General features: G+C 36.8%; 1 protein-coding gene across 3 annotated transcripts in view; it reads right to left on the reverse strand.

The window, feature by feature from the left end:
* Nucleotides 1–1377: 1377 nt before the first annotated feature.
* Nucleotides 1378–25710, reverse strand: part of USP6NL (USP6 N-terminal like) — a 178683-nt gene continuing 154350 nt past the window's right edge. For all 3 annotated transcript variants that reach the window (XM_028505655.2, XM_028505652.2, XM_028505654.2), the window contains 4 exons: nt 25265–25330; nt 25073–25172; nt 22407–22559; nt 1378–6389 (listed from right to left, as the gene is read on the reverse strand). In XM_028505655.2, coding sequence (XP_028361456.1) covers nt 4978–6389; nt 22407–22559; nt 25073–25172; nt 25265–25330 — 1731 coding nt within the window. In that variant the 3' untranslated portion in view covers nt 1378–4977. The remainder of the gene's footprint in view (nt 6390–22406; nt 22560–25072; nt 25173–25264; nt 25331–25710) is intronic.

The raw sequence follows: 25710 nt of genomic DNA on the forward strand, positions 1-25710 counted from the left end.
CTCAGTCTTTTTTACTTCCCCTCAGCTTGTGTCCTCACATCTAGCCTCCACCGCTTCTAGGGACCACACAGGTAAACTGAATGCAACCATGGAGAAACCCACCTACAGGACCAAGGTCAATGGCATCTAAGGCCCTCCAAAATCTGGTCTCTCTGTGGAACCCCACTCCCACATCAAAGTGGCAAACTATCTTCTACAGACCACACAGTTGCTCATGCCTTTCCCGTGGAGGAATGCCCCTTTCCCTCCCCATTTTCTGTCCGCTCTATGAATCCTATGAGGCTCAGCTGAGGCAACTCCCCCACAAGCTTTCTCAGCCTTTTTAGCTGTGGCCTTCTGTGCCTGCAGTAACCATCTGTGCAGGTCTCCAACGCGGAACGCAGACTCAGAGATGGTAACACTTGTCTCTGATACTGGAGCACGAGTCTAGCACAGTTCCCAGGACAACTAGTCCACTGGAGATGCTTCATAAAATGCTGACTGGTCAAGAGAGTAGTCTAAGAAGCATTTCCTCAGCTCCTCACATGGGGAAAATGCAGGCAGGCTTCTGAACAGCAAAGGCCTTTTTCTGGCATGTCGCTTGAGGAAAATGACAGAGGTTGTCTAGGGAAATGGAAATTCTAACAAGGTTCTAGCTGTTTTGTACGACTGTTGTGAGCAGTAATGAGACAGTACAGGGTTATGACTCTTTCCATTTGAAGCCATTTATACTTTCCACAACTGTCAGTAGTTCATCAAAATTTACAGAGATTGCTGGTAATATTAATCTTTCCAGTGGAATTTTTCCTAACTTACCTAAAATTAGAGTCTCTAAACTCAAACTGATCTGTGAGGAATTTTTGAGACAGCTCATAGTGGGAATATAAGACAATCAACTTTAAAAGGATTTAAAAAATAGCTTTATTGACAGAATGGGGGGAAGATACAACTACCTGATACCTGGAATCTACCCAGCCATTCTGATTTAAGGGGCCTAGGGTAGAAACAAAAAAAATTTTTTTTGAAGTTCCCCATATAATTCTAAAGAGCAGCAGGGGTCAAGATTCACTACTATGAAATCTAAAATTTGTTCCTTTATCAGTGTTCTTCTCTATAAAATGGTGACAATTATCCTTAGATTTATAATTAACTGAAAATCTTTCTGAAAGTAAAAATAATAAATTCTAAATGGAATCCTTCTACCTAGATGTAATACCTTGTGTCATTGTAAAAGTAAAGTTTGACTTACTAAAATCACCTTGTCAATAATCATTAATATCCGTACTAGAAATGAATATTTACAATCCATTAAAGGCCAATCAAAACAAACCAAAAAAACCCCACCAGATCTCAAAACCATAATCCTAACCCATGATCAACTGCAGAGTAAAAATAAAGTGTGAGTCTAAAAGATAATGGAGAGTACAAGTATTTCCAGAAGATTAAGCTTAGGTCCTCTCTGAATAAAGCCTTGTTTATGGACATGGCATGTTTTTCTCTAACATGAAAACAGATCGCAGGGTAGTGTTAATGAGGTACTATTTTTATGCCTGAATTATAATGGGCCCCGATAGACAGGTCTGAGGTAACTACAGATATGAAAATCAATTTTAAAGTTACACTAAGTATAACATATATTTACTGTAAGAATCTTCTTAAAATAAAAAAAGTTAAAACAATCATTTCACATTCTGTAAACATCCATTTTTCTTCTCCAGAAATGTCAAATCTCTTTTAAGGTTCTTTTTTTTAAACACTTTATTTTTGATGCTGAAGGGGATCAGGACATACCACCCCAAAATATGCCACTTTGGCATACGACAGCTTTTGAGCTGAAGGCATTCGAATTCCTGAAATCCCTTACCTACCCCAAAAGCAGAACCTCCCCAAAGAACACAACAGTCGCACATCCACTTCCCAGGCCACTCTCATCTCTTCTGACACCACACCCAGACTTGTCACAAACTATCGTATCTCCCATCTATTTTTCCAAAAGGCCTACTCATTTCTCAAAAAGTCACTTGCTTTTCCATATGTGCCTTTCTCCCTAACCCTTCTTTATTAAGTTGGGTATCTAGACCCTACATTTACCCAGCTTGTCGTTGGGTCCTCCCATTTGAATGCATGATACACATGTTAGTAAACTTCTGTTTGTTTTTCTCTTGTTCATCTGCATTTTGTCAGTCCAGTTTACAGAGCCTCAACTGGAGAACCTAGATGGGTAGACAAAAAACATGCTCCTCCCCTACAATACTTTGATATCTGACTTTACATATATTTCCCAGCTTTAAAAAGCTATGATTTTTTTAAAAAAACCTATAAAAAACAGAAGCTCCCGAAAGAGTAAAAATTTTAAAACCATTTGAGACTCTGGGTCTAGTTTCTTTAAATTTTCAAACTCAATATTAAAAAATAAAAACTATACCAAAGTGCTTATTATTTTAGGCAAAACTGCTATGAAGACTTAATAATAAAATAGTTACAACAAGTACATGCAATTACAGAGTAAAATCAGTCTCCACCCATAAAAATTCTTACCAAATGTTTTTCATAAATATATTTTAACTCACTTTACCAATATTATTTCATCTTTTATCATCTTTTCATTATTTATCTTTATTAAAAATAAATCTGAAAGTGTGAAATTGAATGGTGGCAAAATAACTTCAAGTTAAAATTTGCTACTTGGAAAAGTAACAGAGATCTACACTTTGTAAAGGGGAAGATTGGAAATAATACCTTACTGCTATTAATAATGGCAGTTAAATAATATAAAGGGCAGGTGCTGTAGTTCTAAACACAGTACTACTGGAAATTAATAAAGCATATAACACAGAACTTGATTAAGTACTATATAACGTAACCTGATATAACTATATATACTTTATACAGGAAGTCATGTCAGCAAACACTGGGCATATCTATGCAGAAGAGAATTAGCTTTAGAAGGGTCAAGGATGCAGCACTTCTGCCATATAAAAAACACATAAAAGACACAAAACAATATATATGTATACTTTTAGCATGTTAAAAACAATCACATCAAAAAAGTATACAGATAAAAAATGTCCTAGATGAGATAAGAAAATAGTGTGTGTATACATATTTTGCATACATACATATATAAATCTGCAGTATTTCCCACTGTTGATATACAGATTTGGGAGCAGCTCAGATGCTGCCATTATGAACTAAATTGTACAGCTTGATTTATTACAAGTCACAGAATCATTATTTAAAAATTAGAAAGAATATCCTCAGCTACATTTTTACATACATTTATTTCTAAGCTTCACATGATCTGAATCAAGAGCCCAGTGATGCCAGAATTTTGTTTGCACTTCAGTGTAGGCCTTACCTGCTAATATACTACATTTGTTTTGCCATTTAATAACATCATTTCCAAGCTGATTAAAATTACATTAGACTCATTATATACATAAAAATATTGTCACATTCACTAGCTAAACAAATGTTAACTTTCATTTTAAAAGACATACTTCTGTACCTTGAAAGCTTAAAGCCCCAACTTGCAACAAGAGCCCCTCATGTTAGGTTTTCTACTCTATTCTTCAAATGTAAGCAAAGTAATGTCGAAAACAAGCCCTCCAATTAAACACAAAGTCATACTTTCTCAGCATGCTCCAAACTTTGTCAGTGCTGTGGTAACTGTAGTGTAAATAGAATATTTTAAAAGACACTGCTGATTTCTTTCTAACATGAACCTAAATTTTTTTCACTGAACAAGAAAAAAAAGATTTTTTGAAATTATGAAATTCACACTATTTAAAAAAAGACCAAAATTTTAGATTCTTATTAATAATTCAGATCATTTTTTGTAATTTTATACACCAATAATTTAATGGCCAAGTGCAGCAATATCCACTGACTACATTCTTCAAAGAAAAGAGTGCCAGGAAAAATATCATGTAAATGGCCACCCAGCACTTTGTAGTGAAGCCCTGCAGGAATCTGAGGGGCAGGAGTAACCAAATTGTTAATCCTGGTTTCCAAGGAATTTGCAAGTAGTTTGTTCTGTTGCCCAACAGTAACTTGCAACCTCTCCTGCTGGCATCCACAGGAGATCTGTAGCCAGGACCACCATACCTCCTTTGCATCAGGCAAGGAACCTTCTGCTCTGAGCTCTGCAGGAGTCAGACCAGAATAAAGGGCGCAGAGGCACTGATGCCGATCTCGATAGCGGTACAATCTGGGCACTGCTGCACCTTTGGCCATAAACTTACTTTGACTGCCACAATTTTTAAGCACCATTAAGGGGTTAGCCTTTCTCTTCAACATCTTTAATTTTCAGAGTGAAAGAAAATGTTAGCAATTGAATGAGAAATATGAGCATTCTGTGAGATTTGAATTAATCAACTCGGGGTAAACTCTTAAGTCATTTAAGATCTGGGTTAAAAAATATAAGAGGGGAAAACCTGACCAAAAGGCCAGTTAAAGAAAAGAAGAACAAGAAATTATTCCATGGATCTAGATTAAAAGCATTGTTTTAAAACGTTTCATTAGTTCTGTGTTCAAATGTGTATGCATAGGTGCCTATATCTATTAAAAGACACATACACTACATATAGCCTTAAAAATATCTACTCTACACGTAGACTCTACACGTCTACAGTTTTTCAGTGCTTTGTAACATTATTCAAAATAGAATGGGCTAATAGAGTAAAAGGGTTCAGGTTTTGGAGAAAGCTACAAATGAAACTGAGTAGTGAATAATTACTTTGCGTGCATCCCTATATGCTATTGCTATGTTTCCATGTTGAATCAACAGGTTCAGTGATGATGCCATTTAAAATGCTCATCTTAAGCAGCATCTACAGGGGGATGAAAACACTTCCATCTATTCTTATTACTAACATACATATCAATTGTGCGAGTTGTTTACAATGGTATAAAATACTGCTTTGGCAATTATAAACATAGCAATGTAGGTTCTGTATGGTTCCTATTTTCTTGTCTTAAGTAAGTATAGATGAATTCTCACAGCAATACTGACTCTTGAATAGAAAGTCCATCCCGGTTTCTGTAGTGATACACTGGAGCTGCAGGCCCTGCATACGGATACCCAGGTGAACTGGCATCTTCTAAAGCTGGGGATGTTCTATACCGCAATGGACTATCCATGGATACTGTGGGGAGGTTATGGTCCTGAAAGGGTACATGTTGAAAGGCAGAATATTTTGTTAAATTGCTTAAGTGGCTACGGTTAGCATCTTGAGTCCATGGCTGTTCAGGCATCTCAGGTCTGTATGTGTAGCTGACTTCTGACCATTTTCTGTTATCTGGCAAATAATCCACTGGAGGAATGATGAATTTTCCATTTTTTGGGGACCCTGAATGGCCCGAATACCCCCCAGCACCAATATCAATGGGAAGAACCTCTATTCGATTAGATGGTAGGACAAGAGGAGTTGGGCGGCTATGTAGTTTCTCTGGAGAAACACTGATGGAAAGAGTGGAACCATAAGGTCTCCTGGAAGGATTCATTTGCCCGCCATGGCTAAACTGTGCAGACACAAAGCTGCTGTTAGCAGTAGGGACGTGTTTTGGAGAATTTCCATGGTAAACAGGAGGATTGCTGTAAGATGGGGGGTGCACTGTCCCGTGATCTTCCCCATCTAACTGAGTTGGATATTTTGCATAACTTGGAGGCTGTACTTTAAAAGTAAACTTGTTTGATACTTTTGATGGACTAGAACTTGGCTCAGCGTGCTTTCTTGGACTGTGAGCGTAAACAATATTCCTTGGATTTTGAGAGTAAGCCCTTTCAAGTGCCTCTTCAACAGATGTGCCATTTTCATTTTCAGATACATTATCATACTGTGATGCGTTCGAACCCCGTTTCCCTTCCTCAGCATCCCAGACCTTCATCTTCGGCCTCGAGTTTGACATGCGAGGGTCAGTGGAACACGGGATGGGGACTGTAAGCGCGGGGTGCGCTGATCGACTTTTGCCTTCAGGGGCATATTTGGCCATTTTTTCAATAGCAGAAACATCTGATGGTTTATTCCACTTGGGCATAAATTCCTTCCTGATATTTGAAGTAGCATTGCTGTTTTGATTAGCAGCTGCATGATCATATTGCCTGGTATTGTCTTGTGGACCTGATGCAAGTTTTCTTTGAAAATCTGCTTCATCTTTAAGCTTTTTACTATCCTCATCCACTGATTTCTGTCTTAGCTGCCTCACTCTCTCTGGTGTGCCAACTCTACTTTGATGGTGAGGGGAATGCTCTGATTTCTTGTGAGGTGAGGAGTCATTCTCTTTTCTGATGTTCTTATGGGGACTTGACCTGCCAAAGCTTTGTCCATTGCTCAGGTGACTAATGCCAGCAAACTGAGATTCAGGTGGAAGCTGTCCCAAAGGTTTCTTCGGAAATTCATCCTCTTTGCCTAAAGGGAAAGAAATTCATAAGTAACATAAACACATGAGTGAATAGTAACAAATATAAGAGCTGCACTATGAATAACTGTATACTGTTTCTATGAGCTCTCATATACATACAGACAGAATTATAGTGGCTTAAGAGAAGCATTTAGAGAGACTAATAGAAAACATACCAAAATTCAAAATCTTATTAGGCAATGTGCAGATGGGGATGTTTTATAACCTTATAAGTAGAGTTCATACATTTGTGTAACATACGGTTCTTACAGTTTGTGAAGACATACCATTACATGCTTTTTCACAAATGCAAGTAAATGCATTTGCTTTTTCTATTCCTAAAACAACTCGGCAGGTCGCTTATTCAATGTCTTGCCATTACCTTCACTTTAGCTTACCTTGACTAAAATGGTTATGAAATCTCAGTAAAACATTTATCAACTTCAAGCAGATCTGCCAAATTTAAAAGTCAACTGATGACCAACTGTGATCTAAAGTTGTCCCCAAATAGCCAATTATTATTATTATTACTATTATCATCATCTTAAGTACCTTCCACAGTGTAACTTCATCATAAAAAGAAATAGTACTCTCTATTTTAAAAAGAATATTCTAAGAGGATTCTACTTTAAAGAAAAAAAAAAAAGAAAGAGAAAATCATATTGGCTACTTTTAGTTTTATATTATAATAACACCATAAATAAATGAGGAATTAAAGAAAGGTGCAATGTGTGCTATTTAGCAGTGTTTAAAGATGATCTATTACAAGATGAATATCCAATAAATATTGTCTTGAATGAGAAACAACAGATTTCACTTATAAAAACTCCATGGTTTAAGACATATTTTTAGTCATTACAAAATAATATATTCTCACTTAAAAACAGTTGCTGCTCACTTCAAACAGCCACCCGTCTATTGTCCATCGAACAAACACTGAGTGAGCACTGCCTCAGGACTGTGCTAAGGAGTATATCAGTAGTGACTAGGCAGACCTGGTGTTTGTTTTCATTTAGCTCACTTCTTGGTGAGCACAAGACTGTTGTTTACATACAAATCATAATTTTCTTTAAGACATTTCAAAAGGTATTCAATGAGCTTTTCTTTGAGAGAAGAAGAGAATGATGAAGAAACAATATCCTTTAAATAGTCACCTATCAGAATCAATGAAGCTAAAAATAACCTTGTGCTCTTCTAATTCAGTGGTTTTGAGACTTTTTAGAAGCAGACTTTTTTTTTTCAGACCAACTTTCATATGAAACCCCAGTATATAAAGAAAATATAAACAAAGCTGCTCTAATTAAAGTGGAAGTGCTTAGGATGTCTCCCATCACCCCCTTTTCCACTCCCCTCAGCTGGGCTGCTTCTCAGATCCCGAGGGTTTCAGAGGGATCCAGTCCGGCCGACTTTTATAGACAGGAAAGCAGAGTCTCAGAGAAGCCAAGTCACTTTTAGTGTCACAATCAGGTTGAGAACCAGGACCCAGTGTTTTCTTCCACTATGCCATGCTCACTAAACTCCAAAGAAACTTCTGATGGTTTTAACCAAATTTAACTTTACCTTGACGATATTTGTGTAAGCTCTTTATTTTATACATTTGAAAGCACACAAAGCATTAGAATTGGGAATCAGTTGTTTCATTCATTCACCCATTCAACAAGGACATACCTACCGAGCAACCACTCTTTACCGGGCACTGCCCTGGGTGCTGGCCATCCACGGACACAACGGTGGGGGGGGTGGGGATCCCTGCCTTGCGGAGCTTACAGGCTAGTGGGGCGGAGCTATGAGGACAGCACCAGGGCGAGGCAAGTGTAATGACAGGGTGGGGCGGGACGGGGCAGGGACAAATTCTAACAGAACAAAGGTGCCCTGTTCCTGGCGTGGGAGACAGGAGGGGAATGACTGGGGGCAGGGGCAGAGGAATAGAACTCACACCACACAGGGCCTTAGAACTTGGGGCTTTTTTTTCCTGTATTAACTATAAACTACTGAAGGCTTTTCAGCAGGAGAGTCACAAAATCTGATGTGTATCTTATCAAGTTTACTTTGAGTGGTGGGGTGGACTTAGATTGTGCAATAATTAATGAAGGTAATAACAGTACTAGCTAATACTCACTAAGCCCTTATGTGTCAGCACTGCTCATAAAGCTATAAATACAGCATCAGCAACAGGCGTATGACATAGCCTACTACTATTACTATTGTATAGACGAGAAAACTGAGATAGAAGTGAACTTGCCCAAGGGCACACAGCTAGTCAGTGACAGATCGAGAATTCAAGCCTAGTTGATTCCAGAGTCTTTGCTCTTTACTCCTACACTATGGTGTGGTGGAAGCAGTGAGAAGAGGTTGCTTCTAGGATGTGTTTTAAAGCAGAGCACAGCACTTGAGCCTGTGTCAGGTGTGTGTGATGAGCAGAGTAAAGCATAGCTCCTGGTTTACAGACAGCAACAGACAGGGGCCACTCAGTAACGTTCTGTCTCTTTTCATAATAAAGACATGTTATGTTATGTGAACAAACTGCTTCAAGCAATAGCTCCAATTTTAAAATGCTCATCATTGAAAAAAGTTTCTTTGTTTATGAATGCTGTATGTAAGCTAATCCGAAGCATTCCAGTTCAGCTGTGACTAGTCTCACAGGAAATACCTGGAATCAGGGTAAAAGAATTGACTCAAAGGCAGTCCACATCAAGAACTTTCACAAGTACATAGTTATTTAGCTTATCTGTCTAAAAACTAACAATAAAAATTAAAATCCATCTAGTGTCCCCAAAAAGTTTTTATCAGCTCTGCTCTTCACCGATCTGGGTGCTGCTGGCCAATAGTGATCCATTTAGTCCAGATAAATATCTGCGTCCCTTCTTCCCTACAGGCAACCTACCCCAACAAACATAAATTATCAAGAAGACAGAAAGACCTATGTAACAGAAAAACTGAATTTACAAATTTTCTTTCGGTCCTACTTGAACAGTTTTCTAAGGGTACACAACTCAGTTATTTGAATGGCTAATTCGATGGCTGGTTGATACTCCATCAGATGATAGTATCAGCCAATTGTCAAAACATCCTTTTCGGGTTGGTGAGTAGGAACCTGATGAAAAACATAACCATTAAAGAGAAAAGAAAAACAGTGGCACCCAGAGAGTGGTTAATTCAAGCCTGCAAGATGTGCTGTTAAGGGACAAAATTGGATTAGTTGTAGAGATTTTCATGCTGAGCCCTTTAAGCTGCCCCACTTCCCCAGCACTCAGTGGCTTTTAGCAGCCTGCAGAGAGAGCCTGGTTCATAGGAAATCATTTTAAATATTTAAAAAATTCTCCATAGCAGTATTATTATTATTTTTAAAAAGGAACATCTGTTAAAACTTGCACATGCACTCCCCACAACGTCCATCTGTCCTGAAAGCTTCAAATGTTTCTCTGAGCCCAGGCTGGGTACTCAGAACCTGTTTGCAGTTTCCATCTATCAACTTACAACTCATAAAACCAAGTCCACCTGAAATTAGATTTTTCAAAGGTTAGTTACCTACTGTACACTGAACATCTGTGATCTACCCCCTCCCAAATTCAAGGTTGAAAATCCCGAAATGTAACCCCAATGTAATGGTATTTGGGGGTGAGGTTTGGAAGGTAATTAGGTCACAAGGTAGAGACCTCATGATGGAATTTGCATGCCACCACCCACTCTGAAGTGCAGTAATGGATGGGGCCACAAAGAGAGGTGTGATCTGCCCAGTTTTCACCTCCCCCTCTGCAAAGGAAAAAACAAAGCCAGGTTGCACCACAGGACCGCACCCACTGGGTTCCTCTGAGTTGTGGTCAACAGCGGGGTGAGGAGAGGCCCCCTGGCAGAGCAGGAAGAAGCACCCAGGGGAGAAGACTCGGTCAGACAGGGAACTCAGGACCAGTGGGGACAGCCCATCTCTTTCTGCCCTCACACTTTTCCAAACACTCCAGGAGAGGTGACGCCTAAGAGGGAAGGAAGACTATCCTTGACTAGCTGTGTGAAGTACTGGACAGTGCCTGGCACATGGTGGCCCCCAGTAAAGAGCTGCACGGTCTGGGTCCTGGGAGGTGGACCAGGCACTGCAGCTGTGAATAATCCACCAGAGAACAAATTTGTGTTTGTCCTCTTCTTCAGCGAGGTCTGTGCCTAAAATCCACCTCATTGTTGTGGGCTGAATTATGTCCCCTCAGAATTCAGAATTCATATTAGAGTTGAAGCTCGAATCCCTGGTTACTCGGAATATGACTGTGTTTGGAAGTAAGGATTTTTAGTGAGATAAGTAAGGTGAAATGAGGTCCCTAGAGTGGGCCGCTAATCCAATGTGACTGATGTCCTTGTAAGAAGAGGTCATCAGGACACAGAAAGGTCAGAGGGACAACCATGTGAAGATAGCCATCTTAAGTCAAGGAGAGAAGAATCCAGCCCTGCCAACTCTTTGATCTTGGACTTCCAAGCTTCCAGCATTGGGAAAAAATAAATTTCCATCGTTTTTGCTACCCCGTCCAGTCTGTGGCACTTTTGTTATAACAGCCTGTGCTAGGACACTACCCTTAGGTCTGTATCCTGGATCTGAAAACTGATTTGCATTACTAAGCACACATTTTAAGGATTGCTTTTTTCACTAAAATAATGAAATATTTATGATCACCTGCTTTTATGGTCCGAGCATATTTTCAGTGTTTACCAGCTATAGTAAGTAAAATTTATTTTACACAGCCACATCGAAAAGGCCACCGAGCAAAACAAATAGGGAGGGTGGACACCAGCGGCACTGGACCCACAGGTGTATCTAGGATCCACTGCTTCGCAAGCTCTTGTACGCCACTTCCAATGTCTTGTAGTCACCGACTTATGCCAGGAACAGCAAGTTTGGGGCTGGCTTCCAAAAGCATTTTCCACAGGCATTCAGCTACAGCTACTTATTGACACTGATGAAGATGATAGGGCATCCTGCCAATGTGGTACCCAGAATTTAAGCAATGTTCTAGGTTAGGACTAACTGAAGAAGAGTAGAATAGGGTATAAAAAGGAGCCAATAAAGGGGAAGAGATTTTTAAAAAACACTTTAAAGTGGGGGTAGGAGGAAGAAAGTGGGGAGGAAAGAAGACTAAGGAGGAAAATTAAACATCTTTGGGGAAAATAATGCCATTTCACATGCCATTCTTATTCTAACTTGCATAGGTTTTTCATTTTTAAATCTTTTAGAAACATAAAAGGCACACATTGGTAAAAACTATCAGGACACACAGTAAAATGTAGGATAGGGCATGTATTTCTCGGGAGAAGCAATAGAAAAATTGAGAAGGAAATAATGACAGACTGAGGTGGTAATTTCATGCAGTCTCTAGAAAGTAGGACTCTGTAAGAGGTACATGGCAAATACCTCAAATGTACAAAGACATTTAGGGAGTACAGCCCCTGGCCCCCATAAAGATTTTCAATAAGCATGAAAGAAGGCAAAGCAATTTGAAAGAGGCAGTAGACAGCAGCATAAGAAAGAACCTCCTAAAGTGTAACTGCTTAAAAAAAATGATTCCTCCCAATTTTAAAGACAGTAATGCCAGTAATGTTGGAAGGCCACACAGTAGGGGTGAGGATGTTCACAGGTATCAGGGCTGGAATGAAGTGCTGGGATTTGCTTAATTTAAAACAGTGTCAGGTCACACCTACTTCCTATAATGATTTGTGACCAGGGAGCATGCTGAAGACTAACAATGCCCAAGTGGAACTAACCCATGGCTCATGATCCCGTATCAACATCTATCTCCCATAAATATTTGTTGACTGATAACCCTGTTGGATTATGCCATGTACAAGTTACTCTCATAACTGACCCAACACCTCTGAACAATGTACAACTCTATATACATTGTTGGCACTTCAGCAAAGGTCCTGAGGAGCCTCAGGCCAATCTCATCTGTGGAGGGCTGTATCTCTCTAGAGGAGGAGGAGGGATGAGAAGTGATTGAAAGAAGTGACCAGAGAAAGAAGAGAGAGAAAAAGCAAGGCATGGAAAGAAGGAAGGGGAGAGAGAAGAGGAGGAGGCAATCATGGTAGGTGAATAATGGAGAGGACCAGAAGGAGAAGGAAGGAGAGCAGGAGACAATAGGGACTGGGAAGGCTGAGAATGGAGATGGCCACGAGGAATCTGTGAGTGAGCATCTCCTGTCCAAAAGTAGGTTCTAACACCCACGTATGGGTGGGGACGCACTCATGGCACACTGGGCAAAGCAGAGGCCTTTCAACTCCAACAGCAGGGACTCAAGGACTCTGTGTATGGGCAATCTGACATTTATAAGTATGAAATTAGGAAGAAAATATACTTGACTTTGTCATAAAGGTGATTCTTTTATGAAGATTAATTATTCAACTTTCACTGAGCTGAAGGTATACTATGTGGATCCTATAAAGAGGACAAATGCCATCACCAGTAATACTTTTGTATGCTAATAAATATTCTCTGCTTTTCCCACAAAAGTAGATACAAATAAGCATTAGATATTATTGTATAGTCTTAGATTCATCTTAACCTACTTGAACACACATACATAGCTATACTTGGCCTTTGTTTATCTTCTTTCATCCCTAAGCAATTGAGAGTAACCAAAAGACTCGAACATAATTAATGTCAAAACAGATAACTAAAAATAGGCAATAAGTATTAATATTTATTATCCATTCTAGACTGCTTTTCAATAGACAATAAATATTGTTTTGCTCACCCCACTATAGTCCCATGCCTAAAACTTTCTTTCCTCCTTCCCCTGAAACCACAGGGGAATTACTGCCCTACTCCTTAAAGGGCAGGAAAGCACCGCAATTCCCATCAGATGTAATAGGGGATGCCTTCGTGAAAATACCAATTGAATGGTATTTTTCATTGCTGTTACCATCATGTAAGTGGTGAGTATTTTTATGCTGGCAATTAGGATATTCTACTCAAAAAAGGGGAGATATAATGATGTATTTAGAATAAAGGCAAAAATATTTACTAGTTTTATTTAAAGCCAACACCACCACCACCACCACCACCACCACCACCACCACCACTCTGGGTATCCTCAAAAATATAAGGGAAAGAGTCCCTGTTAAGTCCCTCCAGGCATGTCGTGTTCATCTTTGCTCTTACTCAGGTCTCTGTCACCACCCAGTGGACACCACACCCTACTACAGGCCTTGCAGATCAACTGCCTCAGAAGACGGTTTTTGCACCCAACAAGAGAGATGTAGTTACAGGAAAGTGCTCTAAGTGCTCTTTCTTGTGAGCAACATTTTACTTTTAAATTTCAACAATAGAATATATATGTACTTTGGTCTAATAGTATTCAGTAAAAAATGGTGAGGGGCTGTTATCGGGAAAATTATTCTGGGAGAGTCATCTCGTTCCCTTCCAGATCAAATATTAAGTCCAACTGAGTTTTAAAATACCATCACAAAATTACTGATTTCAAATTTATGTCTGGAAAACCATCAGCCCAAAGAATATACCATTCAAACACCAGTACAGCCTCCTACAAGGTGATCAAAAGAGTACAGTCTGCTTTCTAAATTATCGCTATGTTATTAAAAAAGTCAAAAAATATTATAGTTAGGCTTATAGGCTGAACATTTTCTTTCATCAGATTAAATCTGAAAGATAAAGGAAGCAGAAAGGGGACACAAACACATTTTGTTTTATACCACATAAATTCAGTATATTTTTGTGAAATAACCCTCAAAAAGTGGGACAGGTTTTTTTAAACTAATAATACAATTGACTTGTTTTGTGTGTGTATGCAATCGGGACATAAAATAATTCCATCATCTCAAAAACTTCAGTAGTGCATTTTTTCTTTTGGTTTTTATTGCTGCTGCTGCTGCTGTTTTTCGTAATAGTAGTCAAAAACTTTGAAACACGTGAAAAAAAATTTTCATATGCTGAATCAACAAACTTGAAAGAAGTTTCTGGATTTGTATATTTAGTAAATCAAATACTTATCTAAAAACCCTACATAATGCCATGCATAGAAATTTATCCTTAAGGGTTAAAAAATAAACAAACTTACACTGACAAACACCTTCTTCCAAAGGGTGGTAGAAAAAAAATAACTGCTAGGTATATGTAAAGAAAGCATTTTGCAAGGAGTCTATTATAAGACTCAAAAGTTTGCTGCTACTATCAATCTTTAAATTAATTACTAAATTAATGGGGTGGACATTAGCAGTAAAACAAGCCAGCCAAGGGAGTGTTACATGTCAAACCAAGGAGTCTGGATTTTCTCCTGTCAGCACTGAAGTGCCTTTGAAGGGCTGGGTATTCCGCAAGGTTACTCGGGCTCACCAAGAAGGTGAGCAGCTCTGGAGTCGGGGATTTCAGTGTAGACGGTGCAGCTCTGGCAGTGTGGGGAGAAGGGAAATGTTAGTGGGGCATTACCAATCAAAAGAAACATACAACTTGGCAACTAAATGCACTTGAGCTAAATGGAGGGCTGATTAGTGAGGGTAGCAGGGAGGAGGAGATGTTGGATGACTAAGAAGATGAATGAATGTTGAATATTTCAGTGATAGGAAATGCAGAGGAAAAATGGGAAAAGGTTAGAGGTAGGGTGGGAATTTAGACATTAAGTTTGAAGTATTTGAGGGGTGAGCAGATGAAGATGCCCATTTAAGGTATCCATTAAATGAGTCTGGAGCTCAAAAGTTCCAGCACACAGATATGGATGGAGGCTCAGAGTTGGAGTCTTTCACCTGACTGCCATAAAAGTGTGCGGAATGGTAAAGAACCTGGGATGGTGTGCAGAATGAAAAAGACAAAGAACACAACTTCAGACAGGTAATTTAAAAGAGAAGCTCAAGAAAAGGAAGCCATAAAGGAAGAAGTGAAGGAATGGTTAGAGAGGAAGAGGCAGGGGAAAGTCAGAAACAGACGAGTTATCTGGGAGTGAGACAGAAAGATCTCAGAACTGTAACCCACAGAAAGTATTGCTGTGGACGAGCACAAACAAACATTTTCCTTCTATGTTCAGTCAGACTGGTGTTACCAAAAAACTACGAAGGAGAAAATGTAATACTGAAGCTGTGAAATTTTTTCTATAAATAAAGAAAATAAAATTCCCAAATTACTTGAGGAAAGAAAAGGCCAGGTACCAGAATCAAAAGCTATGCATGTTTTCTTTCTTAAAAAGGTTCCTTCAGTTTCATATTTTCTAATATCTAAAATAAAAGATAAACTTTAAAATGGCTCTCTCAATTGCTCTACAATTTTTTTCCTCTCTCAGTTGTTCTATATAGGTCATAAGCTATAAGTTTGGGCCAACTTGGCAGTCATAGTGGATCAACATAGGCTTTCTAACCACAATGACTTCCCTTAGTGACAAAATCTCTGCCAAATGGCTTCATCTGAATAGAAGATGGCTAGGGAGAACAGAAGGATATTTCTGTCTAAATAAACACTAACCAAACAGTTATACAAGAAATCATCTGAATCACTTTAATACTCTTCTTGTCAAAAGTACTTCTATTTAAAGTGAAGTCTTTACAGTTGATTCACATGAAGAGTTGGAGAGCTAAAACATTATGACTGCTTATACATGTTTATTACTAGTGGCCAAAAATAGGCATTATAGAAGTAATCAATAAAACAGAAAAGAAATGGCTGGAAATCAGATTAGCGAAAATGAAGGAAAGGCTTGATATATCCACAATAAATGAAGACTAAAAAAGCAGTGACATAAGGATAAAGTGTCAGCAAATTAGGAAGAGAATGTAACATTTGTTGATAAAATACATCTATAAACAAGCTACATGCATTTGTGGAAATTTATGTGTTTACATATAAGTTTATACATAAAAGCAAAGGACAAGGACCAGAAGAATCTGCCCCAAACTACTGCCAGTAATTTCCATTGAAGGCAACAACAGAAGTACAGTGAAGTAATGAGGTCTTCATATATCACGCAGCATACTGCAAAGACTGTCTAGAGCTCTTATATGGGCGTATTTGTGTATTATTTGTAGAATAAAACTGAAGAACAGGGGATTTTTAAGATAAGACAGAAATACTTGCTGCACATAAAAGCAAGGAAATAGTCACACTACTAGTGTTGGGTCAAAAGGACACAGGAATCAGTTTAAGGGAGATCCCAGTGGCCAAATGTAGAACTTGAGCAATAAAACAATTATTACATCTGATTGAAACATTTAGAGTAAGTCAAATTCCACTAATTCACATTGAGAAAATAAGCTCATTTGTTGCCATTGGAGATAATCAAGAACAACAACTCCTAATTTTGAAAACTGATAAAGAGAAAACAATTACGCATGTATTCTGCCTTTTCAATAGGAAATACATTTCAAAGTAACCATAGAGTCCCTGTTGATGGAGAGGAAACTCTGTTACAGAAGAAAATCTGCTGATAAATGTAAAAGAAACATCAAATTTGAAAGTTACTATTTTGCAGCCTCTAGTGAAAGATTTGCTTTAGGCAAGAATTATCAATGAAAGCTAAAAACATCAGGGAAAAGATGAAAAGGATACTGGATTATCTGTACAATATCAAAACATTATGACATAGATTACTTGCTTAAAGTTTTACAATTAAAAACATCTAATTTGTAAAATGAGAGACCTGCTTACCACCACCTTTTTTACCCAGTGTTTGTACTGAGTATTCCTATTATTAATAAAACTAGTTTTTATGTTCCAGCTATTTAACCTGAATCTAATTAAATCTCTACATTTAACTTCTAGCTTATAGAAAATACAGAGGCTAGAGGAATGAGTTAAATGACTATAGGAGAGAAAATTGGACTACTCCAGAATGCCGGACAGTCCACAGACAATAGGACTGATTTCTTTAACAAAATATCATTGAAAAAAAGAAAAATAAAAGGTAGGGGTGGTGAGTGAGGAAGAGGAAGAAGAGGCTGTTGAATAGAAGATACTTAAGAAATGTAACAAACAAATACAAAGTGAGGTTCTTGGTTAAATCCTAGTGGAGAAAAATGGCTAAGATGATTTTAGGTACAACTGAAAAAATTCTCATAGGGAATTGGTTTGTAGATCATATTTGGGATCAATGATGTCCTTATATTTCGCTTGAAAATTGTGCAGTAAGTTGGGTGATGAATAAATGGAGAAAGGGATTCTTTAACATTTTTCTACTTTTGTATATATTTGAAAAGTTCTTTGCAAAATCTTATACAAATACATTCAGAAACAGAGCATGAACAAGTTTCTAAAAAATACAGAAGTCTCCCCTTATCCATAGGGGATACGTTCCAAGATCCCCCAGTGGATGCCCGAAACTGCAGATAGTACTAGACCCTATATATATTGTACTGTGTTTTTTCCTATACCTACCTACATACATACATGCCTATTATAAAGTTTAATTTATAAATTTGGTACATTCTGTGAAGACAGCATTATCCTGACAATAAAGCCAGATAAAGCCACTGCAAGAAAGTTACAGAACAACATCCCTTATGAACACTGATACAAAGTTCCTCAACAAAATACTAGCAAACTGAGTTGAGCAACATAACAGAAGGACTGTACACCATGGCCAAGTGGAACATATTCCTGGAATGCAAGGATAATTCAACATGCAAAAACTGATCAATTTAATATACCACATTAAAAAAATGGAGGAGGAAAAAAACCATGATCATCTCAATTGATGTAGAAAAAGTGTTTGACAAAATTTAACATTCTCATGATAAAAACATTCAACAAACTAGTAATAGAAGGAAACTACCTTAACATAGTAAAGGCCATGTATGGAAAAACCCACAGCAAACATCATATTTGCTGGTAAAAGACTGTAGCTCTTTCTCTGAGATCAGTAACAAGAAAGGGATGCCCATTCTTACCACTTCTAGTTTACCCAGTACCAGAAATTTTGGCCAGAGCAAGTAGGCATAAAAAAGAAATAAAAGGCATCCAAACTGGAAAAAAAAGTAAAATTCACACTGTTCCCAGATATAATCTTATGTGTATACCCCTGAAGATTCCACACACACCAAAAAAAAATTGTTAGAGCTAATAAACAAGATGCAAAGTCAACACACAAAATTCAGTTGTATTTTTATACATCAACAATAAACAACCTGAAAAGGAAATTATAAGACAATTCCATTTATGATAGCACCAAAAAGAATAAAATACTTAGGAATTAACCACAGAGGTGTAAGACATGTTCCATAAAACTATAGAACATTGCTGAAAGAAACTAGCTAAAACAAAAATAAATGAAAACACATCCCATGCTTATGGATTAGAAGACTTAATATTCTTAAGATGTTAATACTATCCAAAGTACATTTTTAATGTAACCTTTATCAAAACTCCAATTAATTTTTTTGCAGAACTAGAAAAACCATCCTAAAATTCATATGCACTCTAAAGGGACCCTAAATGGCTAAAACAATCTTGGAAAACTGGAGGACTCAAAATTTCTGATTTCAACACTTATTATAAAACTATAGTAATCAAAACAGTGTGGTAGTAGCATTAAGGCATCCACTTTAAGACCAATGGAATAGAGAGCCCAGAAGTATATCTTCCCCTATATGATCAAATGATTTTTTTTTTGACAAGGGTGCCAAGACCATTCAATGGGGAAGGAACAGTCTTTTCAACACTGGTGCTGGAAAAATTGGTTATCCACATGCATAAGAATGAAGTTGGATCCTTACCTAATGCCATGAAAAATTTAACTCAAAATGGATGAAAGACCTAAATGTAATCGCTAAAATCTATGAAAATGTTAGAAGAAAACACAGGGCAAGAACTTTATGTCAATGGATTTGGCAATGATTTCTTGGATATGACATTAAAGGCACAGCAACAAAAGAAAAAACAAATTGGACTTCATAAACATTAAAAATTTTTACACATCAAAAATAATATCAAAAGAGTAAAAAGGCAACCCATAACATGGGAGAAAATATTTACAAATCATTTATTTGATAAGGGATTAATATCTAGAACTTAGAGAGAACTCCTAAAACTCAACAATAAAAAAATGAATAACCCAATTCAAAAATGGGCAAAGGACTGAATAAATGTTTCTTCAAAGAAAATATATAAATGATCAATAAGCACATGAAAAGATGCTCAAGTCACTGATCATTGAGTGAATCAAAACTACATTAAGATTACCACCTCGCACCAATCAAGTGGCTACTAAGAGAAATATAAAAAAAATGATGGCAAGAATGTGGAGAAATTGGAAACCTTGTGCATTATTGGTGGAAATATAAAAGGGTGCAGCTGCTGTGGAAAACAGTGTGGTAATTCCTCAAACAATTAAAAGTAGAATTATAATATCTCCCAGCAATTCCATTTCTGAGTATATATACCCAAAAGAATTAAAAGAAAGGTCTTGTAGAGATATCTGTTCACCCACATTCATTGCAGCATTAGTTAACAATAGCTAAAACGTGAAAGCAACTGATGTAGTCCATCTTGAATGGATAAGCAAAATGTGGTTTATGCATACTATTGGAATGGAATACTTAAATGGAATACTATTCAGCCTTAAAAAGGAAAGAAATTCTGACACAGGCTACAACATGGATGAACCTTGAAGACATGTTCAGTGAAATAAGTCAATCACAAAAGATAAATAGTGTATTATTCCATTTATATGGGATACTTAGAGTGGTCAAAATCATAGACAAAAAGTAGAATGGTGATTTCCAGGGGTTAGGAGGAGGGTAGGAATAGAGAGGTCTTAATTAATGGGTACAGAGTCTCAGATTTATAAGATAAAGAGTTAAGGAGGTGGATGGTGATGATGATTGTACATTATGAATGTGCTTCATATCACTTAACTGTACATTTAAAAATGGTTAAGATGGTAAACTTTATGTCATGTATTTTACCATGACAAAAAAAATTTAATATAGCAAAAGTTTTCCTAACCAGTTAGAAAAAATGAAAAGTTCACCTTACAGCAGCAATAAGAAAGATAAATTTACCTATAGGAGTGGGGGGTTGGGATGAGTGTTAAGAAATTTGTAACAGTCATATGAAGAAAACAAATATGAAGATTAAAGTAAATTTGAACATCTGAAAAGCAAAAGCTTGTATTTAGAAAAAACCTTGTCTTATAAATATCAATTTTTTCTCAATAATCTTTAAAATTCAGTGCAATCAATTAAAATACTAGTGGGGTTTTCTTGTAACTTGACAAAATAATACAAAGTTATGAGGGGAAATTAGCCCCAATAGATATTAAAATTGTTTATAATTAGTGAAGTCGAGGCCGATGAGCAGAGTGTTGTCCTAGAAAGTGCATGACCATTTGCCACACGCCACCCTAACTGCAAAACTGAGCCAATGTTTCTGGTCTTATTTGTCTGTTCCTCTCCCCTACTTCCCTGCTCCATTCTCCATCCCCATTCTACACTCTCCTAGTAAAAGATCTTAGAAAAGACTATAAGCTTCCTCATGCGTAAAATGAGGATGAGTACTTTCTCACAAGGTATTTTTAGGGATTAAATGAAATAGTTCATGTAGTAGGTGGCACACAGTAAGCATACAGTAAATATTAGCTGCTACTTCAATGCTAATTTACATAGGTTTTGATGTTATTCTCATGTTCAAACAGTTCTACTCTATTATTTTTTCTCTATGTCCTTTACTAAAACTTGTCATAAACTCTTTTTAAAAGTAGTCAACAACATACTTAAAAATAAATGTTAAAGTAGCATGCTGTAGTTAGTAATTGTGTTCCAATGCATTCCCTGCTACAGGAAAGAAATAGCAGAAAATGGACATTATTATACCAAACGAGAGAGGGTTGACCTCACTTAGGAAAGGTGATGGGTTCAGAGGGCTGATGCCCACATTTGGTTACTGCCATAATATTTTGTTTTTGAGGGAACCCTTATGACCCAGAACAAACTTCAGAGAAACACTAATGATTAGACCTCTTGCAATTTGTAACTGAAAGCAGAACATCCAGGTTTTTACCAAAGGGGGAAAGACGTTTTTCAGTAATGTGTTTCTGCTTGTTCTGTACATACACATCCAAGACATCAAAGTATGGACTGCACTGACTGGAAATACTAAATCCAACCGCAGCTAAGGGTTTTCATAATTGACCTCATTTACTTTTCTTCTCTTACTCATGGTCTTCCACTTTCCAACTCCCTTCCCACACCCATCCACACAACAAAGGTAGAAAAGGAGGGCAGAATACACTTTGTACGGGACATCATACATTGTCAAGTAATATCTAGTCAAAACTCTTAAAAGTTATTCCTACTGTGATCTTTCTACATTTTCTTTTCCTTCTCATTCTCCACTACCCTGCCCCTGATCCTTCCCTCTGTATCCTGTGTCTAGCTATTACTCTTCCACAATCTGTTTATCTTTGAGTAAGTCCCATCTCTCCTGTACCCTGAAAGCAAGAAACTTGTCTTTATTTTCAGTAATTCATCCCCAGGAGAGCACTTAGCAGAAAACCTAGTAGGAGGTACTAGAAGATGTTTTGAAATAAGTGAACAAAGTATATTATCTACACTGCAATATACTGCAAGGACCCTGGATTAGTAGTCAGAAAACTGGACTCCAGTGTCAATAATGCAATCTGCTTGTTCTGCAGCTTCATATTTAAGCATCTTAGTATCAGTTCCCTCTTCTATAAAATGGGACTCTTACTTGCTCTGCTATTGCATATAGTTTCACAAATTGAATGATGAAAGTAAAAAGTGCTTCTTATTATGCTAATTTAAAGCTGCATGCTTACTTTTGTTGAACAATATTACTTGTCAAACAAGCTTTCTAAATTTAAGTAGTGATAGTACAGTTATTCTATTAGGAGAGGCAGATATAATTGATACATTTATTTGCTTTTTCTTAAAATAAGAATCAAGTCATGAACAGCTGGTAAAACACTGATTTACATTATGTCATCACAAGCATGTATAATGCTCATGTTTTGAAACAGTAATGGCCCATGTTAATTGTGCTGTATCTTTCAATTTTAATTATAATTTAGATAAAGTGTTTCGATATTTCTTACCAGGTTCTGGAAGGTCTAATTTTGCCCGCTTTAGTTCTGCCATAGAAATCTGAAGTTGCTCTATTACAAAGTCATCTTCAAAAAAAAAGTCCTTTGCCAAGGTCTCCTGAAGAAATTCCACAAGTTCTTCCATAGACAATTTCATTAAGTGCTCTAAGAAAGGATGAGAGAAATAAAAATGCTATGTCAACAGCAACTTTAGGTAGAGAAAGAATTCTTTCTGCTATTCTGGTGCAGTATTTTTTTAAGGGGCACAACAAATTAAATATGGTATTGTGAATATCATTGGAACTCAGTATGGCAGAAATATTTTCTGATATTAAAGCAGTCACAGAGAAAAGCAGGTGCTCGTACAATGGGGGATAGGGAGGTGAATACTACTAAATACCTTCTCATGGTTTAGAATAACTGTACCCGGGCATTAATATTAACTCGGAGCAAGAACTCCTTTTGATACAATGAACACAGACCATCTATGAGGATGAGAGCTCTTTCTGTTTTATTGGCATGAGCTCCAAATGCATTTTTAGGTCTATATTTTCTACTGTTTCAGAATTCAAAACAATTTGCATTACTAGTTTTATTTTTATTTCTACTTATAAAATTAATTTTATTGGAAAAATTCAAAGTACAGATACAAAACAGAAAGTAAAAATCAGGTAAGATTCCACTAGCTACTGCCCTGTAAGATGTGTGCACATGTGCATTAATTTTAAAAAGTAAATTATATTTTCCATGATATTCACTTCCTTGTTTTTTCTCATTCAATAATGAATGCATATATCACTGATATTTCTTATTTCAACAAGTATAATTTTATACCATCATTATTAAGAACTATAAGAGTCCAATGTATATATGTACTATACTTTTTAATATTGGACATTTATGTTGTTTCTTTGCTTTTCTCTTTTCTTTCTTTAACTATTTAAACCACTATGTGGTGAACCTCTCGTAACACTGTCTCTGAATATTGTTAAGGCAATCAGGAAATAACCAAGAGAAAACCTTGGGAGCTTCAGCTAACTATTGGTTAAGGGTTCTAGACACAGTTTTTGAAACTTTATATGGCAGTGAAGGAATGTCTTGTAAGTCTTTGAGCTCTCTTTTCCTAACTAAGAAAACATACATAGCAGCAGACTTTCTTACACAGCTTTAGTCTAATGAAATGATAGTACATAATGTATTAACAATTGTTATGCTTAAAGATTATTTACAAAGGGTGAAGAAACTTTTTAAAATTAATCAAGAGTCATATAAGTAAAACATACTTTAAGTAGGAGAAGAGAGCTATGGAGAAATAGAACATCGTGTTTCTACTCCTCATGTTTAGGGAACATTGAAGTAGTAAGTATATATCTTAATAAAAAGTATTTACCTTTATTCTATATCTTGGTCAGTTCATAATCCAGAAAGAGGAAAGGGGAGGGGAAAGACTGAGAAAAATTGACTGATTTCCTGTGGTTCTATGAGTCTTGAAGACAATTCACTCTCACTTGTTTTCTTTGGTGCTGTGCTCTGTGAGTTGGGGTAGCAGGGGTTTGGGTGTCAGAGGAGCAAACCACAACACTTCTGAATCCTTTTCTTTCCGAGTGAATAGTACAGATATGATTTTAAAGGGAGTTTTCAATCCCGTCTAAAGTTTGGATAATCTGGCACTTGTGAAGTCCATGCTTTTCAGGTAAGCAATCAAACAATCTTATATTAAAGTACCTAACGTGTACTTAGAACAGTACCATGCACAGCTGGGAAAAACACTACAAAACATGACCCCAAGTACTTAATTAGATCATAATTTAGTTGGGAGGCTGAACAGAAAAATCATTTGAGAACAGCATAAGAGAGTAGAATACAGTGAACATGAAACTATGTTGTGTGGCTGAATTAGAAGTGTACATGCAGTTCTAAAGCTTTCAGTGGTTCTCTGTGTAGTTACAAAATAAGTCATATTTTTTTATGGGTGAATTGAGATACTAAGATGGATAAGGCTCTTCATTTCATGAAGAAAAACTCTCATTTCTGGATTTTAAAATAAGGCATAGCACATCAAATTTACACAGCCTTTGAAATATTGCAACTGCAGGCTTCTTAAAGCCTTGTTGCATTAAGCCAACTATAGCTGTGGACTGTACTTGCCCCAGAGGCTACAAGGCAGTCAAGCAGAGAGATCCACTGAAGGTTTCCCATCTCTGTTCTACACCTTGAAGATGGATGCATTTTTCTTGGATAAAGGAGACAGTAATGGAAAATGTCCTCTCTAGACCTTTTTAAAAATTAAGGCACCTGGTTTCTTTGGTCTTGCTCCCCTCCTATTACAAAGCTGAGATTCAGAATGATGAAAAGGATGAATGGGATCCCAGTGGAAACAAATACTTAATAAGATTAATATTATTAGCAAAACCACCACATTATATTCTACGGTTTAAGTATGAAAATAATAATAAAACTGATATAGAGAAAAGAATCAAAGACCTTTGCAATGAGGTAAGCTTCTAGTCATAAGATTCAGTGAAAATAATTACCAACTGAAGATAATTTCTTCAGTGATTTTCAGGAATATTTTAAACTCATTACTAAAAGAAAATGAATTTGAGTGGCGAATGATACATCAGCATTAAAACATGGCTAGATTTTTGTGAAATCTTTATAGTTAAACGTCTTCTTACTTTTGTGTAATTTTAAGATTGTATAAGACATAGCAGTAAGAACTCGTTCTCCTTCAAAGATGTAGATATCCCATATTCTGAGGTTTAGAGTAAAGGGAGTCTATAATTAAAAACAAAACAGAAATAAGGTTAGTAGTTTGCCTTGAGTGGTAGTTATAATTTTATGATTGGGTTTCATAAATAAATACTTACACGATCAAGGAAACATTGAAAAAACCATTTCATTGTATAAAAGCTTGTGTAGATCTCTTGAGAATCCTGAAAAAACAAAGACTTCATAATTTCTGGATTGCAGCAAACAAAGTCTGACACATAATACTGGAAGTTAGGGAGGCTGAAGGAAGTAGCTATCATAGCTAAACATTAACCCATTTCATTACAAATCTTTTTTCATGCTGCTCGAGTAATTCTATTTTTTCTCTTCTTACTCCCTCTTCTCATTTTTACTTTTGAAAATCAAATCCTTTTCATGATAGGATTGTAATACAACATTTTGATTCTCTTTAATACAGTTTATAGTGAAGTATCTTTGCTTTACTATGTTTTAATATCACAGAGCATATATATAGTTCACTAAGAATGAGTTTATATCCTTAAAATACTTTTTGTGCAATTAAAACACCTTCAAATTTACTGAA

Source organism: Phyllostomus discolor, chromosome 1 (assembly GCF_004126475.2).
Source record: "Phyllostomus discolor isolate MPI-MPIP mPhyDis1 chromosome 1, mPhyDis1.pri.v3, whole genome shotgun sequence".
NCBI classification, from domain to species: Eukaryota; Metazoa; Chordata; class Mammalia; order Chiroptera; family Phyllostomidae; genus Phyllostomus; species Phyllostomus discolor.